We start from the raw sequence: 19,377 nt of genomic DNA, 5'->3' as shown, positions 1-19,377 counted from the left end.
CCATCCTCTCCACTGGGAGGAAACGAGGGGTTGCAGGCTCTTCTCCGAGGCTGCCGACGTCTGCCCCTCCATTTATCACACACATGTCAACATGCACACACATATACACGTTGGTCGCCGGCACACACCTACAGGCGCGCGGTGGTCCTCCAAAGACAGCATAATTGGAAAAGCGCTGTCACTAGCGAAGATGGAGGTGCAGCAGGCCTAAGTGGGCTGCAGCTTCATGAGGACAGATCCGGCTCTTAAAGCAACAGTTTAAACAGCAAAGTGCATCATGCACTTTGTGTAATTAAACATAATGTTCTTGCATAATTTTGACTAGTGGAAAGAGCAATCAGAAGTCCCAATTTAAGCTCCAGAAGTTTTATAACAGTGAAAAAAAAGCTTGTTTTTTAGATCCATACTTCATATCATCAAAATCGCTGGTCGATGACTGCATCTTATGCAGCCGTGTCTTCCAGTGCATGAATGTATTCAAAAATATGTAGACGATGAGAGCTCTCAGGTATACAGCACGTAGCTATAGCAAGTGAAAGAATCAAACAGACGGTTTGTTGAAAACTCAGAAATGTTGACTCAAAAAAAACATGAGTGTTTGCAGATGAATGGACACACAAATGCCCTTTTTCTACTTATGTAGAACAAAAGTAAAAAAAACAGCATTATGAAAGAAAACATATCAAAAAAACTTTGGAACACAAGCAAAAGTTACCCTCAACTGTCCTCACCCAGTAGGGATTTGGGGGAAACAAAAACAAATGTATAATGAGGTGGTATATCCATAAAAACAGCTGCTAAAACACTGCTAAATGGTAAATAAATGACCATAACTGTAAGCACTTTTTTTATTTGTCCAGATAAACAGGTTTTAAGTCTAAGAATATAATATTCATAAATATTTTGTCATTAGTGTGGAAAATACCAATCGATGCATTTTCTCTATCTTAGAATGAGCCTTTAACCTACATAGGGAATGGGTCACCTCCCACGGAGGCACCATATTGTGCCACCATGTTTCTACAGTAGCCCAGAACGGACAAACTAAATACTGGCTCTAGACAGGAATTTGTGTTTTGTGTTAAAGATGATGGCCACTGTGCCTTCCCTCGTGCCTGGGAATGGTGGGGGGTGGGATGTGAGTGGTGATCAAAAGGTTCTGCAATCTCACCACTAGATGCTGCTAAATCTTTCACATTTTCCACATTGCACCTGTGCTAGATAAGCATATGTACCTGAGAAAGCATTGAAAATGGTTGATGTGGAGGATGGTGACCTCCTGGAATTTTAGCTGACTACCCCTGATCCAAATCATTTCTGTTTTTTTACACATCAGGAGTCAGTAGCTCCAGGGGACAAGCCCACTTTATTAGATACTAGTGTATCTTGTAATGGTAACAAGAACATTATGCTGTAAATCTATATAAGTTAGGCTGGCCTACTGCCAACAGTAGTAGCTTGCTGTATCATTCACTATCACTCCATTGACTTCATTCTGCATTGTTACTTTAATTGGCAGTAATTACACTTAACCAGGCCTGATGACTGTGGCCTCAGAGAGTGACTTTGGTGCCATTACCTTAATGCTCAGTGCATATCCTGTGATGGCTCGAGGAAGAGTGTGTGTCTATGTGGGGAAGACAAGTAAAAGAGTTTTTATAGAGAAAGAAAGGAAAGCAGCTTTCTCTCCCCTCCTCTAGTAGAAATTTTGCTTCAAGTGAACTCGGAAATGTGGAAATGCCTAATGAATAATTCAGTACTTGTTACACTGTGCCAAGAAGGCATGCCAAGCAGCAGCTATGGCAGCGATGGTGTGTTGCCCTTTACAAACCTTAACCCAACTTGTCCAACCCCCCTCACTGTTTTCCTGGCAGAGACAGAAGAGTAGCCTTTACAAACCCCCAGTCTCAAAGGTCTGCCCTGCTACACTGTATTAAAACAGTTGTTTCGACCACTGGCACCTGACCCACTGATTAAACTTCTTCAGATATTGAATCCTGGATAAGGGGTTGTGCAATGACACACTCACTCACAGACACACGAAACCTAATAAGCCTGAATGTTGTATTAGAAAAGAGGCTGTGCCACCAGGACCTGGATATTCATTATTGTTCTACTGATGCATCCGCAAGGAAAGCAGTGATGTACTTGTTAATATTTTTGTATAGAAAATGTCAAATGCCAATGACTTTCAGTTTATCCCAGAAATAATTGTGTTTTAAAAGAATATTAACAATATCTACATATTGCATTCTGACTTTTATTGTTTTTGCCCTTTTCAGATGTATTTTAAAAAGGAGTGAATGCCTTATGTGCATAGTATAAAGACAGTAGTAAATAACAGCTATCATATATCTACAGGGTAAATCAAGAGATGTCAAGAAAATGTAGCCTCTTCACCAGCACATTTAAAAAAATGTCAAAAATGACATATAAGTTTCACCAGTTATGATCATATAGAACTGCCAGGATCATAGACAGTAAACCAGAGGATATAGTGTTAGTAACTCAGACCCACATCATTGTTACTGCAAGTGCTGTGAACAAACTAAAGAACTAGTTTAACATTTTGGGAAATGCATTTACTTACTTGTCTGCATGTGAAGTATGATGCTATAACCAGCATAAAAACTGAAAACCAGTTGTAACAGCCCCTATAAGCACTTCTGAGAGTCTCTAATTAACAAGCTGTAGCTCATTTCTCTAAGTCATAAAAAAACAAAGCATCAAAAAATAATTTCTTGGCCTGGAGCAATGACTTGTCTGCACTGTTTCAGCAGGCAAGCAGCCCACTGATATAATTTTTTTTTTAATTTAACTGTTGGTAAAAGCCTGAATAACCATATTTCACATAATGTTAAATTATATAAAGTTATAAAATAAAGTATATAAAGAAATTGTACTGAGCTTCCTATTTAACAAATAAGCGGTATGTATAATGTATGTATAATAGCTTAAATACTTGAACCTGGTTAGCACGTTTTACATGCACACACATGATTTCAGGAAACGTGGCGTGCCAGTACTTTGTAGCTTAGACGTACATAACAGTTATGGAATAGAATAATAACCATAAGCCATATGTGATGAGATGCACTGAGCTACATTACAATCAGATGTGTCCAGTCACTGTTGGTACTTCCCAACACAGATATGTGTTATTGCCACACATACGCACATAAAACATAAAACTCGCTGACAGAAGGTGCTCCCCCCAGATTCTGTCCTCTCTCTCCTTTTATCCCCCCAACAGCACTGAAAGCGGTGCAGCACGAGATGTATCTCACATCTCAGAGGATGATGTTTACTAAGCTATATGTGTTACACAGGTCCTATCATCAGAGTGGACTTACTGCAAAAATAGATGCAACATGCCCCCTTACCCCCCCCATGCAAATGCATCCGTCTGCCATCACAGTCACACTTTTAGTATGAAGCAATAGCTGACACTGAATAGATGCAGCTAGCAGGAGCTAGTTATTGTGGAGAGTACCCATGAGATAGAGGTCACTGTTGCCAAGGGGTTGAGAGATGGAGGGACATGAAATGTTCTGACAGTAAATTACATGCTGAATTCACATATTCCATCACTGGCCTCAGCATGAGAGGGATGTTGCATATCACCAGTATGGCTTATTAACCTCTTGACCCACATAAATGAAATGCATTATTGTGCACCATTCAGCAAACTGAAATCACACACCATCTACATCATGTTTTATTTGTGCTGTCTTATTTGATGTAGTGTGTTTACACATACTATTCTGATGCAGCATTTTGTTTGCAAGAGTAGGTCTTTTCGATTCTCATTGCCCATTTTCTCTATTTTCTATTTATGCCCATTATCGCTTTTTTTAATGGTGTAAAACCGTGAATGTGTTTTTTTTTTAAAAACAACTCTGCTGTTAGCTGGAACAAACACTAGTGATGGATATTTAATGTGGTGGTCTTAATGTCTGAAGAACCAACATGTTATTTCATCTCTTATTGCTTTCTGTGTGCGTACAGGTGGCTTTGTCTTTTTTAGGATTTGCTTTTAGACTCCAGCTTCTATTAAAATAGGCTTGATGGCGAGGTCTTTCACAGGGCAGGCTGCCAGGTAATATCTTATTTAATTGCTTATGTATTATGCCCATATTCCACAAAAAAAGAGAACATGTGACCCTTATTTGGATTAAGTATAGGAGACATCTGATACACAGTATTATCACCTAATTAACCCTGCATCTGGATAGCAGCAATTTAGAGGCTTTTCCATGCTCTTGACCCTCATTTTCATCATTCTGTGTGCCTTTTCCTCTGACCATGTCCCACTCTCTCTCTTGCTGTGTCTCCTTGTCCCTCGGCACATGATAAAAGCAAATTGCTTATTTTTTGACATAACAGGCCTGTTTTTACTCATGAAAGACTTTGCACAAATGTCATTCAGGTCAGCAGCTCCCACTGGTAATCAAGCTGGGACAGTGATTAGGTGAAATTAATTGCAGGCCTCTGTTGCTCATGGCTGACAGCCTGGGAGTCCGATAGGTGCTCTCTTCCCAGGTGATCAGGCAGGTCAGGCAGAGAGAGTGAAAGACATCAAAGCCAAGAAAAAAAATAGAAGAACTTGCATTAGGCTAAAACCCAAGAGACAGCCCCCCCAATAAAGGGGTGTGAGTAAAGGGTGTTTGTGTGTGTGTGTGTGTGTGTGTGTGTGTGTGCGTGCGTGTGTGTGTGTGTGTGTGTGTGTCGGTGCGGGTGGCTGGGTGCGGGTAGGTGGAGAGAGGTAATGTGTGTGAGTTTTCGTGCAGGTGTCTGCATTTTTGTAAGCGGGTGGGGGACATGAAAAGAAGAAGCTAAGGTTTGATGTGATAATGAAGCCCTTTCTTTAGTCTTCATCTTTTATCCAAGCCACTCACTTGTACCTATTTGTCCAACAAATGTCTGGTAGGCCTGTAAAGTACAAGCCTGCTCCCTGCTATTTCAAAAGGAATGCTATTTTTAGGTTCTTCACACTTGAGAAACTAAAAAGATTGGTGGCAAAGCGCATGTAATACCTTTTATTTCTGCTTGTCTTGTGAGACCTTCTCTGACTCACGTATGCGTTGTGTCAGGCGTTTCCATATCCGTGTGTCATGCTGCCCCACCCCTGTGTCTTAATGTCAGAGAAAGCCAGAGCTTGTCATGGTTGGTGGGAGTGAGCGGGCGTGATGCTAAGGTTAGCTCGCTGGAGCATTTAGCTGTACATGGGCAGATTTACTGGCCTGTGAACCCATAAACCTGCAATTACAAACCCTAACAATTCTGGCACGGACGACCTGTACACCACAGTTTTCCTCAGGGTTTGGGGATTTAAGCTTCACTATCAGTCAAGTGTGACTTAAAAAGCTAATTGCACAAGAGTGACTGACACACACACACACACACACACACTCACACACACATACATACATGCACATGTGGGAGAAAGACTGATGGTGGAGGTGGAATTTTCTTTGAAATTCATCAAATTTTAATCTAGTGCGTACATTTCCATATTTCCATATTTATCTCCTTGCACTTCTCACATCCACTTCTTCTCTGCATATCATTTTGGCCCTATTAATAGCTCAAACTGCTCCTTACCACATACACAAACATACTGAAACACACGCTCACACTCTTGTCACAACAAAGAAAGGGGTCTGGCACTTAAAGACACATGTATCGCAAGGTAGATAGGGCTGTCAATGAATCACTCTATTTCTGCCACATTTGGCAGTAAATTGGCTGAAGCAGGAAACAGATGAGGCAAAAGCTGGGTAGCGTCAGAGATAAGATGTAAGATTCATGCTTTTCCTCCTCTCTATAATGAATCAGTATATTTACGTAAAGCAATCTGCTTCTCTAAAATGGCCCCACGATTGCTCTGTCTTCTGTGTCTTGTCGCCCCATGCCCTGTTTTTCCCCACCCCCCAAAGGTAATTGCTCTTACCTGAGACACTGTAATGGATCCTGGATGAAGTATTGACCGCTGCTAGATTTTGATTAAGGGGCTGTAGGGCAGAACATGTCTTTAATGAAACTGAGGAATCAGCATTCTCTGACTGGTGCATCAAGGCTGGATGCCATGCACTGTGGCCCACAGGCACCTTGATTAGGACCTGATCCTCAGCAAATCCAGGAGTGGGCCACTGAATTAAAAGCAATGAATTCATCCATTAATAATACTTGAGGCGTGTGTAGTTTTTTTCCGGATGCTTTTAATCCTTAAAGATTTGGGTATTCATTTACTGTAACCTGTCTATATTCTCTCACTCACATATTCACTGCGTCTCTCAATCACTCAATCATTCACCTTGCTGCTCACTCACAGATAAACTCGCCCACTCATTAATACACTCAGTCACTTTCCTCTTCATATGCATAAGGTCAGCCTTTATCAGTTAGAATTTTAGCATAAGGGATAACTTGCATTAGCTGCTCTCATCCTCTCCCTTAAATTGCTTTTTTGCTCATGTTAAAAACTGATTGCATCTCGGACGGAGATGAAAGGGAAACAGCTAGCGCCCTGCGTTCTTTGAGCGTGCAAATGGACATAATCTAAAAAGCGAGTATTAGCATGCTAAAAGACACCACAGCTATGATGAACACTATTTGCCAAGGCTTAATGCGATAGCCGGGTAAGATGATTAAGTCTGAATCCATTTAATCAACCACAAGCGATTTCTCAAATACCCAACTGTCTAGCATTGGGGTAAAACTTCCCTCAGATCTGTTGGGAAATGTGTAGAGTAGCACATGTGTCAAATTACTGACTGCTGATCAGAGGTCAGCCAAACATTATTCTTTAAAGTGATGGACATCAAACTTTATTTTTTGCACCATATTTGTCATTCTTTCTCATGTCTGCAGCTCACAGTGGCATGGAACACATAGCAGCTAACTCATTACCGGGAAGTCAATGTGCCCTTCGGCTACATCCTATTGACTTAAGTAGTTCAAGTAGCTGGCCTCTCACCTTCTTTCACACATCGACCTCTGTGTGCATGCCAATAACTGGCTTTTCCTAATGCAATGAGATTCCTGACCCCTTCACTCACACCTTTAAAAGTACAATGAAGGGTTGTGTTTACTGAAAATATAAAGGCTTTACTTTTTTTAACTTAACTATTTGTTTATTATCGATATATACAGTATATTTGTAATTGAAATGTTATCATCATGCTAGATTGATCCAAGAAACCATCAACTCGTTCGATATGTGAACAGTCCATGGAAAAGTCTTAACTGATAGTATCCTCCTTTCTCGCTGTGTGCCCCTCTCCCAGATCTTGATGACCCAATAGTGACGGTGCATCAGAGTATAGGAGAGGCTAAGGAACAGTTCTACTATGAGAGGACTGTGTTTCTGCGCTGCGTGGCCAGTTCCAACCCACCTGTCCGCTACAGCTGGCATCGTGGGAGAGAGGTCCTGACACAGGGCTCTGACAAGGGCGTGGAGATCTATGAGCCCTTTTTCACACAGGTAAGACAGAGGCAACGTGGATGAAAATATGAAATCATGGAAAAAACTAGATGGAAAGAAATGTCTACCATTTTATTCAATATACTATACCAATATGTAAAGCTGTTACCCATGTAATATGAATTGGCTTGACAGTTCGGGCAATCCCAAGTCCTTTAATGGAGTTTTATGTTGTTGTTATGGACACATGCACCTTTTGCCCTCCCCCTGCATACCATGGAGAAAGAACAAATAGGCTGATAACAGAAGTGAGAGGATGTGAAACGACCATAATAAACTTTGGACGCCATGGCACAAAATGTGTTCATCAGCAGTTAAATTTGCCGAAGCTCTCTCAGGCAGCGACATTAAAGGGGTGCTCCCATGTCCAATATTAGGTTGCAGCCATGGCACCCTACTGTATATAACCAAGAGAAGGGAGGGGGAAATCCAGCAAATATTCTTCTTAACCGCAGAAATAAAGCAGCAGAGCAGATTTCTTAGAACAGGCGGTTTGCAACTATGATTGTAACACACTTGAATTATCTGGTGATTCTGATTGCTTTTATAACATTTGTAAAAACAAAAACGACGAACCATCCACATAGATTAAACAAACTTTGAAAGAAAATAATTGGATTGTTATTGCCAAGAATCCACATTCAGATGCACTGTACAGTAATATGATAGCATCACATTCTGTCACAGAGCTGAAGGGCTTTGAACAGATATTACAAATATTTAAATTATGACCTTTATCAACCTTTCTGAGACCAAGACGTTCAATAACATGCTGTCACACCACACGCACATTTTTCATTCATTTTCACAGACAGAGGTGAGAAAGCCACAGTCGCTACAGTAATTAATGAATCAACACATCATCTTGTTACAAAGATGACATGTTTCAATGTGAAAAACTGTAATAATAAGTGCTGCTATTTCATTTGCATTTATGTAGTGGGGATAAGATTTATTGCCACTCTGCTGTATTGTTTCACAATTCTACCACAAACCCTAATCCTGGTCCTTGTTGTTCTATGGGACATTAAAGCTGAACTCATTAACCACTATGAATAGCAATATCACTTTCACTAATCCAGTTTCAAGAAGTTGCTGACAGAAAGAAACACTTCTTTTTGCAATCAGTTCCCCCAGTTGAGCAAGTGGGTTTTCTTTACAATTTGAAAATTGAGATGCATTGTTCCAAAATGGATCTTGTACTGTCAGCAAAGAAACTGACTGGGATTGTTCTGTCACTAGTTAGAGATTTGTGGTTTTTTGAATTGGTGTGGAATTGGACATTTGAGAGAATGGAAATCTAAAAGAAAGAGAATCAGACACATGAGAGGGGAAAAGAGGCTTAAGAAACAGGGATAGAGGAAAAAAGGAAAGTGAAATTGATGTTTGGCCAAAAGGAGGAAGACAACTGGGAACTAATAGAGTCGGGGAGTGGTGCCGAACAAGCTGCACCACTGGGCCTCATCAGACCCTACACCCTACTCCATCCTGCTCTTCATACCTCTCTGCTCCTTCCCCTGTTCCTTCTTCCTGCCCTCTATTAAAGCTTTAATAGGGTCTGAAAATTTGATCATGGCCCATACCCAGAGATTAGCTTTGTGTGAGTCCAATCCCAAATAAATCCTGACTAAATTCCTAGTAATTTGCTAATACAAATGGCTAATACCATTACTGCTCAACAATATATGTGAACTGGCCTGAAATATTCAGAAACAATTTAGTAACTAATTCATAACTGACCCATCTCATGTCTCCAGTGTCATGTAGGGCCCAGTCAGTGTTGGATTTTTGTTTTATCTTTATAACACCCCCCCCCCCCCCCCCCCCCCCCCCATTTCAGCTTCACTCTACTAGCACCTTTTCAGCCGACTAAATATTTTTATATTTCCACTGAAACTGAAGAAATGCAGAGGTGGTATTTCAAACTCTGTATGGCTCATAATTAAGTGAGGCCCAGAGCTGTGCTTTTATTCTCCAAATCCTGTCTTTTCTGCTGTCTGTTACTTTTTCCTCCACCTCTTGCTCCATAATTTTCCCCCACAAAGTGCTACAGAATAGCACAATTATCACAGGTCTGCTAGAGCCATTTCTCATCTCTTGGCAGCTTCTCACCTCTTTAAAGTATTCAGTATGTTTTGATGTTGGTTGTTTGTCTTTTCTTGTGATATTCTGTTTTAGCATGTTGTCTAGATTTTGAGGAGGTCATTATTTAAGGCTCCGTTAGCAACATAACACATGCCACCCAGCTGCGGCAAACATCACATTCTTGTCAATTATGACATTTTTCTATAGCTCTTCAGCTTCTTCTTCCATTTTCATGACCCCAGGATGTCTTTGTTTTTATCTTTAAGCCTATCCAGCTGGTTTTACAGCATTTAAAGCCTTAAAGGGGTTAAAACATGAAAATGAAGCTGGAAATTATTTCAACTCACTGTGGCAATACTCTCCATAATTTCTTTGCTGTTTAACAATAACCATAAGTCGTAATCCTGAAACATTCACTCTTTGGGTCACTTTTGGCTTAGTGTGTTTGTGATATCCATTCCTATCTCTTTCCCTTATATTTTTCTTCCAATATGCCCCTCCTGCTGTGAGTAAAGCTTGCACTCTGACCAAGGACTTCATCTCCTGATGTCTGCTCTGCCGCAGAGGAGGTGACAGGGAAAGAAAGGAAGTGGAGTGTTGGATCTATTGCTAATCTAATACAATTAAGTCATCCAAGGGTTTCAAAGACATGACTGATCACCATCTTATGTGGAACGCCACAGTGTGCGGCTCACTCGAGTTTTAATCTGCCGCCTCCCCCTCCAACCCAAAACCCACGCAGTGAATTCAGCCAGATCAAAGGTTGACATCCTCATCATAGCCGTCTGGGCGGGGCTCATGGCTGACAGGCCCAGCTGGAATCAGACACATATTCTCTGTTGAGGGATCCCCTACTGAGTCCCATCCATATTTCTGTAGGTTTATGGTGAAAATACTGCAGGGCCTTTGACTGGAGGGCTATTCACACAGTATTATAGCGACTTCAGAGATGTGTTTTCCTGAAGAAAACCTGCATCATTTTTTTTTAGTAGTGATTTTCCAGTAATTTTCGTAAACTCTGTTGCCTTGTGGTTTTTTTTTCTGTTGGCTACATTAAAAATGTATACATATTCATTTCTTCGACCTTTGTTTGGAGCTGTTTGGCCTTTGTCGTGTCCTTCCCAGTACCTTGCTTCTGCATTTCTTTACTTGATTATGTTGATGTTTTTGCACACATTTGCATACCAGTGTTGGTTTGGTCTGAGCTGCAGGGGGAAACAAAGATTCTGAAGCTGAAGAACCTGCGTCCTCAGGACTACGCCAACTACAGCTGCATCGCCTCTGTCAGAAATGTGTGTGGGATCCCTGATCGCAGCGTTATCTTTCGACTCACCAATAAGACAGGTACTCAGGGATATTGACTTTTGTGTACAGTTAGCCTGGCGTACTGCAAAATTACTGTTGCTTAAGTTTGTTCTATTCAGGCTGCGATTTGAAAATGGTAAAATCTCCATAGGTGTCTTAATAAATGTAGAGCAGACATGGAAACAGACTAATGAAGTGGTGCATAGTTTCTCAGCTGAGTTATACAGTAACTCCCATAACTGCCAAAATTGTCCATCTCCTGCCAATCATTCTCCTTGCTTCACAGCCTCCCCGTCCATCAAGCTGCTGGTGGAGGATCCTATTGTGGTGAATCCTGGCCAGATTGTATCGCTGGTGTGCATCACCACAGGTGGAGAGCCTCCACCCATACTCACCTGGGTCAGCAGTAATGACACCCTGCCACAGAGGAGCGTGGTGAAGGGGGGTACGCTAACATTGCCAGCCATAACCTCAGATGAAGCGGGGGTGTACAGCTGCGTTGCCAGCAACAACGTGGGAAACCCAGCCAAGAAGTCCACCACCATCGTGGTGCGAGGTGAGAAGGCACGACTACACCAGCAGATATATATCGAGCTCCAAAGTGTTTGGTGTTAATAAAGATAATATGATTTAGGTGATCTAAATACTTGGTATAAAAAGTATAAAAGAACAAATAAAATGTTAAATATTTTAAAAAATATTAACAGCTATCAGCTATTTAATGTAATTTCTCACCTTAGTGGGCCGGAAGACAGAAGCATCAGATATGGCTGTAGCTTATTAGAGAAATAACTTATCAAAATGGCATTTTTGAGTGTTATATTGGAAACAGAAGGTGGAGGGCACTTTTAGTTCTGTACCTGGCATGTGATAAGTACACGTAAATGCTTAAAAAAAACTACTTTGAAAGTTAATACTCAAGTCAGGATTTTCACCATCTGTAAAGAAAATCTGTTTTGTTGTAAAACCTGCACAGATGCGACATAATGCATGAGGAAATTGACTTTTATACTCTTAAATTGACTGCTATTACTAAGCTTGAGGATTAAGGGTGGCAGGTGACTAGGCTTCCATCTGTGACATAACAGAGGAGCTTTATGCCCTGAATGTGAAACTGCAGGAACCTCTTGCAAGGGAATAAAAAACATGCATTAATTAGTAGATGCCTTCCAAATAAAGAAAAAAAAAAGGCATTCATAGGATGATCCAAATGCAAAAAGCTTATCTTGTTGACTTGTTAACTTTCCAGAAATCCTCAAACACACACAAATTGAGCACATCTGAATCAGAGTTTAACAGATTGGCTCAGTTTGAGGCTCAGAAATGGAAGTATTTCTCTCTTCATCACCGGGATCATGGCACAGCTCCATCATCAGGTCGCCTCTGTGCTGAGCCTGTTTGGAAGCATTTATTTATGCAGTCATATCCTCCCTGGGATGAAAATGAAATCATCAACAAATCATTTCTGATGGCTTAGCTGAAAGAAAAAAAACCCTTCTCTTCATTGTCAAAGTGCCCATATATTAAGGACTTAAGAAGTGAGAGGCTTACATCAAGAGGAGGTGTTGGGTATTCCGTGACAGCAAATAAGTCAGAGCTGACAATGCTTCTCATGGGAGACCTTGGTAAAGTATTATCAAATTAATCAGCTTTCTTAACTCCATACTCACTGACGTGTGACATTTAGGAGTCCAGATCGTCTTCTGTAGTACTTGGAGAAAGTTGAGAAGTAAATATGCATTATTCTGCTTGACCAAATGTAATGCAAGCCATTGATTTGTTATGCAGTTCAGAGCTTTATGGTAAAACAATGATTCAGCTTGTGCAAGCTATAGTCAATTGACTCTACGAAGGCAGGCACAAAGGTTTAATACAGTATAGTGGTTCCCTGTTATCTCTGTGACAATGTATACACCTCATGGGGATACTGTACATTCACTGGGTCTTAGCTTTATATAAAATAAACAATGCTACAGTCTTTGTGGACAAACAATCACTCATGAGCAACAATATATCCTCCTAAAACCTAAAAGCCATCTCTGATACCAGTGTGATTCAGTAATTTAATGTGGGTGTTAAACAAAAGGCAATCAGAGGTTAGGTGGGTAAATAAATTAACAAATGAAATGAAATGAAATTTGGTCCTCACGCATCTTTGTGTGAGTTAGGAGCGAATACAAGATAAGCTAAAGAAACTTGCTAATCAAAATGGAAGGATGCATAAGTAATTAATATGTGTAAAAGCAAATTAAGGATCAATAAAAATTAAAAAAAAAGCATTTTTTGCTGTCAGTGTGGTTGTGGAATCAGTTTTTACAGTCACTTAAAAACATGGTGAAAGGGCTTAAATGAATTCTAATCAACAACAAAGTCCACGGTCTGACAATCTGTCACTAAGTGCAAATTTTGGATCAACATAATTAAATGACATCTCAATTTGAGAGATACTTATCATCGAAGTAAAGCCACTTAAGAAGGAAGAGAAAGTTAAATGGCATCAGCGTTTGATTAGAAACACCTCTTAGTCCAGCAAAGCATTGTTCATGTCAGTGTGAATTTGGACAGAGCTCTATAGATGATATAAAAGACATAAAAGCTAAAGACATTACAGTTTTTTTTTTCCATGTGACAGGCTGATGAAAACAATCTGTTGGAAAGAGAGAGGTGCCTATCTAGCGTCACTAATAGACTTCACACATCTCAGGAGCACTCTCCTGAGTCCGATGAGCTGTCACTGACACAAATGCAAATTTGAGATCGACATGCACCAGATGATGAGGGAGGGTGGTATAAATGTGCAGTGGTAGAAATAGGTCCAAATTCATGACATGGATTTTTTGAAATCATTTGTACCACTACGATGTATGATGGATTTTACTTGTCACTTAAAGGACAACACCACAGCACTACATGCTCCTTTTAGCCATAATGAAGTTCTCATCATACTCATACTTTTAGGTAATAAAACAACATGATTTGAGCAGTCAGTATGATTAGCCCACCGAGAATCGTATTCCACTGGGCGATCGACTTTTAAAAACCAAACCATGTGTGTTTGATGGACTTTTATTAGAATGGTTCCTCAGCTGTTTGCTTATGCTTTTGCACCAAACGGTTCCTTTTCTAATAATGAAATCAGACTCATCACATCTTTTCCATATTTTCACAGGGATGGGTGGTTATTAACTTGGAATGGTCGTGCACTAAATTTCCAGTTTTAGCAGTAAAACTCCATCACCATGGATTATGTTAGATATTTGAATTAATAACAAAGTGCTGTTTTTCTTCTTTTGTTTTATCTTCATCCCATGGTCTATAAATTGTGTCTAAAACTACTGGTAAAGACCAAATTATTATTTGGAAAGATGCAGGAGAGATTTTAATTTCACAGGCTGTTTCCTTCTATCTCCGACATTTGTGCTTCTGTTTATGGCTATATTTAGCCTGATCAATACCTGATTTCTAAAGGAAATATTAATATTTGAGAGTGCAATATAGATATAGCAGCCAAATCTTGGTAATTGTAGTGGTGGGCTTTGGAGAGTCAACGCCAGAGAAGACTGTTACTGCCACTGAGGGTTTTACAGTCCACTTCCACTCCGTATGAACTGCTTTGAAACAGCCCTTGCAGTGGTAAAACTCTCCAAGTGAAGGCACAAATGGAGGCAGAGTGGTTACGGAGAGGTTGTAGTGTCCAAAATGGATTTGAACCTCTTTACTTCTCCCACCTTATCTTAGTGTGCACATGAGTCATTCATGAATTCAGTCCAGTTTTATTTAAATCACACATGAATCATGTTGGAATAACTTGCATGACTGTACTATGTTTACCTCTGGAGGTGCCATTCCTTTCACTGAAAATGAATGCCATATTCACACACCAAAATTTTGCATTTCATTTTAATTGTGTTTAGCAAAACATAGAGTACAATCACTCTACTGACAACTTTGAAGTGAGGAGAACAGGAAAATAAAGAATAAGCCAGGCTCGAGGCTAGAGTATACGCAGACCTTTACCTGCTCTTGCTGTGTGCTTGTGTGTGTGTGTGTGTGTGTGTGTGTGTGTGTGTGTGTGTGCGTGCGCACGCGTGCACGTGTGCGCAATGAAGAGAAGCACAGAACAGGAGAATGCCTGTGTCTGTGTGTGAATATTTGCACCCAGTAATATGGTCTCACTCATAAATTATCAATTTCAGATCAGTCAAAATCAAGAATGTGAAAATGCTGTGCTAGTTGGTTCTATACATATGAAAGTGTGACAGGCCATAAAGTATTTAGAGATTGGCAGCGCGGTGGATGAGTGGTTAGCACTGTTGCTTCACAGCAAACCCCTGCCTTTCACCTGAAAGAGAGCTGGGATAGGCTCCAGCAGATCCCTGTGAACCTAATTAGGAATAAGTGGGTATAGATGATGGATGGATGTTTGAAAATATAAGTAGCTGGGAAGACAGTGTGACAAATCAGTCTCTGCGTGTGTTTTTGTTGACATTCATGTGCATATACTGCACATATATGTGAACTACCAAATGATTTGGTTCTGCTGTAGTGAGTTCATTGTGCAGGGTTACCCCATGGCCTCATTGTTTCCTATCTTAGCCCGTCTCTCCAGTCCTTCAGTAGCCCTCTCGAACTGCTGTTGCCAAAGGGGCTGTGTGTGTGAAAACACACAACTCTGCCCAGCAGATGGTAGTTTCTCTGACCATGCTGTCCTTCCAGGGCTTGGCCATCTCCACAGCCATCCCAGCAGGCCACTGGCATCACATCACCCTGCTGACAAGATCCTTTTTATGGATTAAGGGTCCACAACACGTCTTCAAATGCAGGTCAATATCCTGCTTTCCCTGGCCACTTGTGTCCATTCTGTCCTCATTACAGACATCAGTTTGTGATATATCTGCTGTGACAATGGAAAGATGCTCTGTTCTGGTTGTTTCTTACTTTCTCCTGCTTGGTACCACATATGACTAAGCAGCCCTCAAATGGGGACTTGGAGAATTGAGACAGCGCTGTCTGTAGATGGGATGGTGATGTTGAAATCAGCGACTGGCCTGCCATTTAGTTTTTGTGTCTCCTTGTACACACACACAGCTGAAACTGTGCCTGTGTTCCCTGTCTTTTGATTAAGCAGTGTGTTTTCCTGTTGTGTGATGTAGAGAAATGAGTGTTGCTGTTGCTGTTGCTATCAAAGATTCCAAATCAAACGCAGCTGCACTGTCGGATTTTCTCAACAATTCCTCCAGGAGTACCTGACAAATTCAGGTATGAGGCTTTTTACACCCAAGACATCCATCATTTGAACTTGCTAACATAGATTCAGCTAATTCCGCACACCCACATGTACACATGTTCAAGAATAAATACAAATACAAACACACTTGCTACCATCCTCACTTTGTACCTCTGATTGGATGCTTGCTGTTATTTATAGAGAAGACAAAATGCAATCTTTTTCAATGTGAGCTCCCTGCTGTTCATATTTAGACTGTTTGGTGGGGAGAAAGCAATCATAACGTACCCTGTAAAATCCTGGCTGTCAGCATGTGAATCAACATGTGAATGACCCTTATCAAATTTGCTGTGGAATAAACACTGGTCAAATGCTGAATATATTTCCATTTATGAATGCCAGATTTAATGGCTGGATGACCAGAACTGGCACAGGCTGGCCACTCTTTTGGGCTCCAGCCCTAAGGTCCGTGTGTGTGTGTGTGTGTGTGTGTGTATTATTTGTATGTGTATGAGTGTGCCTGCACCTGTGCATGTGCTGGTTTCGTTTGTGAATTCAGCACCTGTGTATGTATGTGAATTAAAGCTAGAGGTCGGCCTGAAGGTTCAGAACACCACTTTGGGCTCACTTGCCTTTTGGTGCTAATGTGAAGATAATGTGAAGATGATGTCCAGTGATAAAATGGAAAATGAAATGTGTTCGTACGGTGGTACGAATGTGTGCATGAGTGCACGTGCGAATGCCTTGTGTTTTGAACCATGCTGAAGCCTGTTGTCCTTCTTTGTATTTAACCTTGAGCAGAGCAGATGAGGCAGAGGACAGTGGCGGTTTAGAAAGACATCCATCTGGCTCTGAGAGATGAGATCAGCTCCACATGCTGATATTCTCTGCAAGAATGAATGCAAAGCACAGCGTGATGCCTGCTGAGAGATGGACGGACAGGACTGACTAAAAAATTAGATGGCTGATGGGTAGACTGGATCATAATAATTCAGAGGAAGAATGGGAGCGAAGCACGTTTTCTCTACTAGACAAAGGCAGAGAAAATGCACCAGTGATAGTCCGGGGAAAAACACATTCAAACATCCTTTTTTCTTGCTCTGTGTGTGTGTGTGTGTGTGAATTAGCCATGCTTTTGTGTCTTTGTCATTATGCACGTACATACTTGCATGTCATTGTCAGTATGTCAGGACTGTGTGTACTTGTGCCCTGCTAAGAAGCTCCCCTGAGGTGGCATTGTAATCCTGCTGTGTGACATGAGCTCTCTGTAGAAGAAGGCCTCAACTGGGGCTTTTCTCTTTGTGTGATTATCTGCGCTTTTCATGTACAGGCCACCCATTATTCCCACAGGATGTTTAAAGCTATGGAGAAAAAAGGAACACAAGAACACTGTAATATGTAACATAATGATCCTAAAAAGAATGCATTTACTATCCAATGCATCACTATTGAATTGCCTGCAATCTCTCAAGCTAAATAGGACACAGGAGACATGTAATGCAAATGTAAGCACAAGCAGAATCTCCATTTTTTTTCTCTCTTGCTTGATACTGCCATGAAGAAAATAGCTCCTGTAAGTGTCCTCTACTTTGACAAGTTGCCACAGTCAAACTTCAATGACAAGAAGCACTGATGATGATAAAAGTGAACCAGCTTCCAGAATTCATCTATAATGCATGCAGAGTTTGTTTGTATGTATGTTGACTTGTGTTTTGTGCCACAGCACTTGTGATACTGGCAGTGCTTTTAAAACTAACGCTGGATTATATTTACTTTTTGTTGACTCTGAAACAGGTGGCTTAATTTAACTTTCTGCTCATTTCTGAAGCAGCCATTTTCAAAAATCTCTATCATCTCAACAATATATATATATATATATATATATATATATATATATATATATATATATCATAGTGTTCCTTGGCCAGCCCAAATTCTCCATGTGCACTCTTGTGCCTGTAACAGGCTATAAACCTTTACAAACCTAGTCTCATCTTAAACTCACCATAGAGCAAAACTAACTGAAGGGTGCTGGAAATGGTGGGGGTGAGCCACTTGTTTCTGTTCACTGCTTCAGTGCTCTAAACACCGCTGGGGAAAGCTAGACAGCATTTGAAGATTTCATTGCTGAAACATGACCACATGCACACTTTTTATTTCTTTAAATGTGTTCAGATCACAAATCAAGAAAAGACATTAAAACCCATGTATCACGATTTGGGCACATTCTTGCTGTAGTTGGCAGCTACTCTGTGCCACTTCCCATTTGCCTGTAATTCCTGGTTGAAGGTAAAAAGTCCAGTCTATAACTATCAGTGTCTACAGCTATAGGTTTGCCAGAAAACATTATTTTATTCAGTGTGTCAAATAGAAATTGGGAAAACGATGGACTTATTTTAAGTATCTAATTTTAACGAATGAAATTGTGCACAATCATCTTTGAAATTGTATCATTCCAAAGTTTTTTTTTTTTCAGATCTTGTTATGTAACAAATCATCTGAGAGGGGGAGATAAAAACCCCTTCTCGGTTGTCATGGAGATGGATATAAGTTCCCATATTCCCACAGATCAGTCTCCATAATCCGTATAACACATCTGAAAGCTCTGAAAAAAAACTAGTAAGTGTACTAAAAAGTCAAGATTATGTTATTTAAACCTTTATAAAGGCACTTTAACGTTCATTGCAGGGCTGTATTGGTTTGCTTGGTGTCTTCCCAATATACGCTGATTATATACATATACATATGTACATGGAGAAAGTACTCTGGAGAAAGTACTCTGATAAAATATTAATTTTATTATGGAAATTACATAACAATAATAGATGACACAGTTAACCTCTAGAGCAAATGAGAAAGTTCTGCCTCTAAGCAGAGCCCTCATTAATGATACATGTGACTTTTTTCCAGGAATTGGCTTAACAGAAGTGTGGAAGGAAGAGTGACAATGTGCCGTCACTTGATAAAGTCTCTGCACTTCTCATCTCACACGTGCTCCACAGCCCTTTCTAAAATACCTCCAGTTTGAGATTTTTTTCCCCTGCATAAGGGAAATGGGACCATTTTAGTCACCACAGCTGCACAACAGAATTTACTACAACCAGGAGAAGTAATGCCCACTTATCTCCCTGGTACACAAATACACTCAATTTACCAAAATGCCTACTTGCTTTTCAATATTTATGGTCCAATAAAATGACAGGAAAGGAAGTTTAACCATGCAGGCAGTGGGCAGAGAACCAATTCTGATGTATGCATGAGTGCACAAATGCAG

At 40.5% G+C, this 19,377-nt stretch overlaps 1 protein-coding gene across 1 annotated transcript in view; it reads left to right on the top strand.

The window, feature by feature from the left end:
- The window catches only part of LOC113137072 (MAM domain-containing glycosylphosphatidylinositol anchor protein 2), a 150,554-nt gene that overhangs the window by 70,181 nt on the left and 60,996 nt on the right, over nucleotides 1-19,377 (top strand). The window contains exons 4-6 of the mRNA XM_026318421.1: nucleotides 7,290-7,486; nucleotides 10,783-10,915; nucleotides 11,163-11,432. Coding sequence (XP_026174206.1) covers nucleotides 7,290-7,486; nucleotides 10,783-10,915; nucleotides 11,163-11,432 — 600 coding nt within the window. The remainder of the gene's footprint in view (nucleotides 1-7,289; nucleotides 7,487-10,782; nucleotides 10,916-11,162; nucleotides 11,433-19,377) is intronic.

This window comes from Mastacembelus armatus, chromosome 24 (assembly GCF_900324485.2).
Source record: "Mastacembelus armatus chromosome 24, fMasArm1.2, whole genome shotgun sequence".
In the NCBI taxonomy this organism is placed as follows: Eukaryota; Metazoa; Chordata; class Actinopteri; order Synbranchiformes; family Mastacembelidae; genus Mastacembelus; species Mastacembelus armatus.
This window is presented reverse-complemented; position numbering and strand designations above follow the sequence as displayed.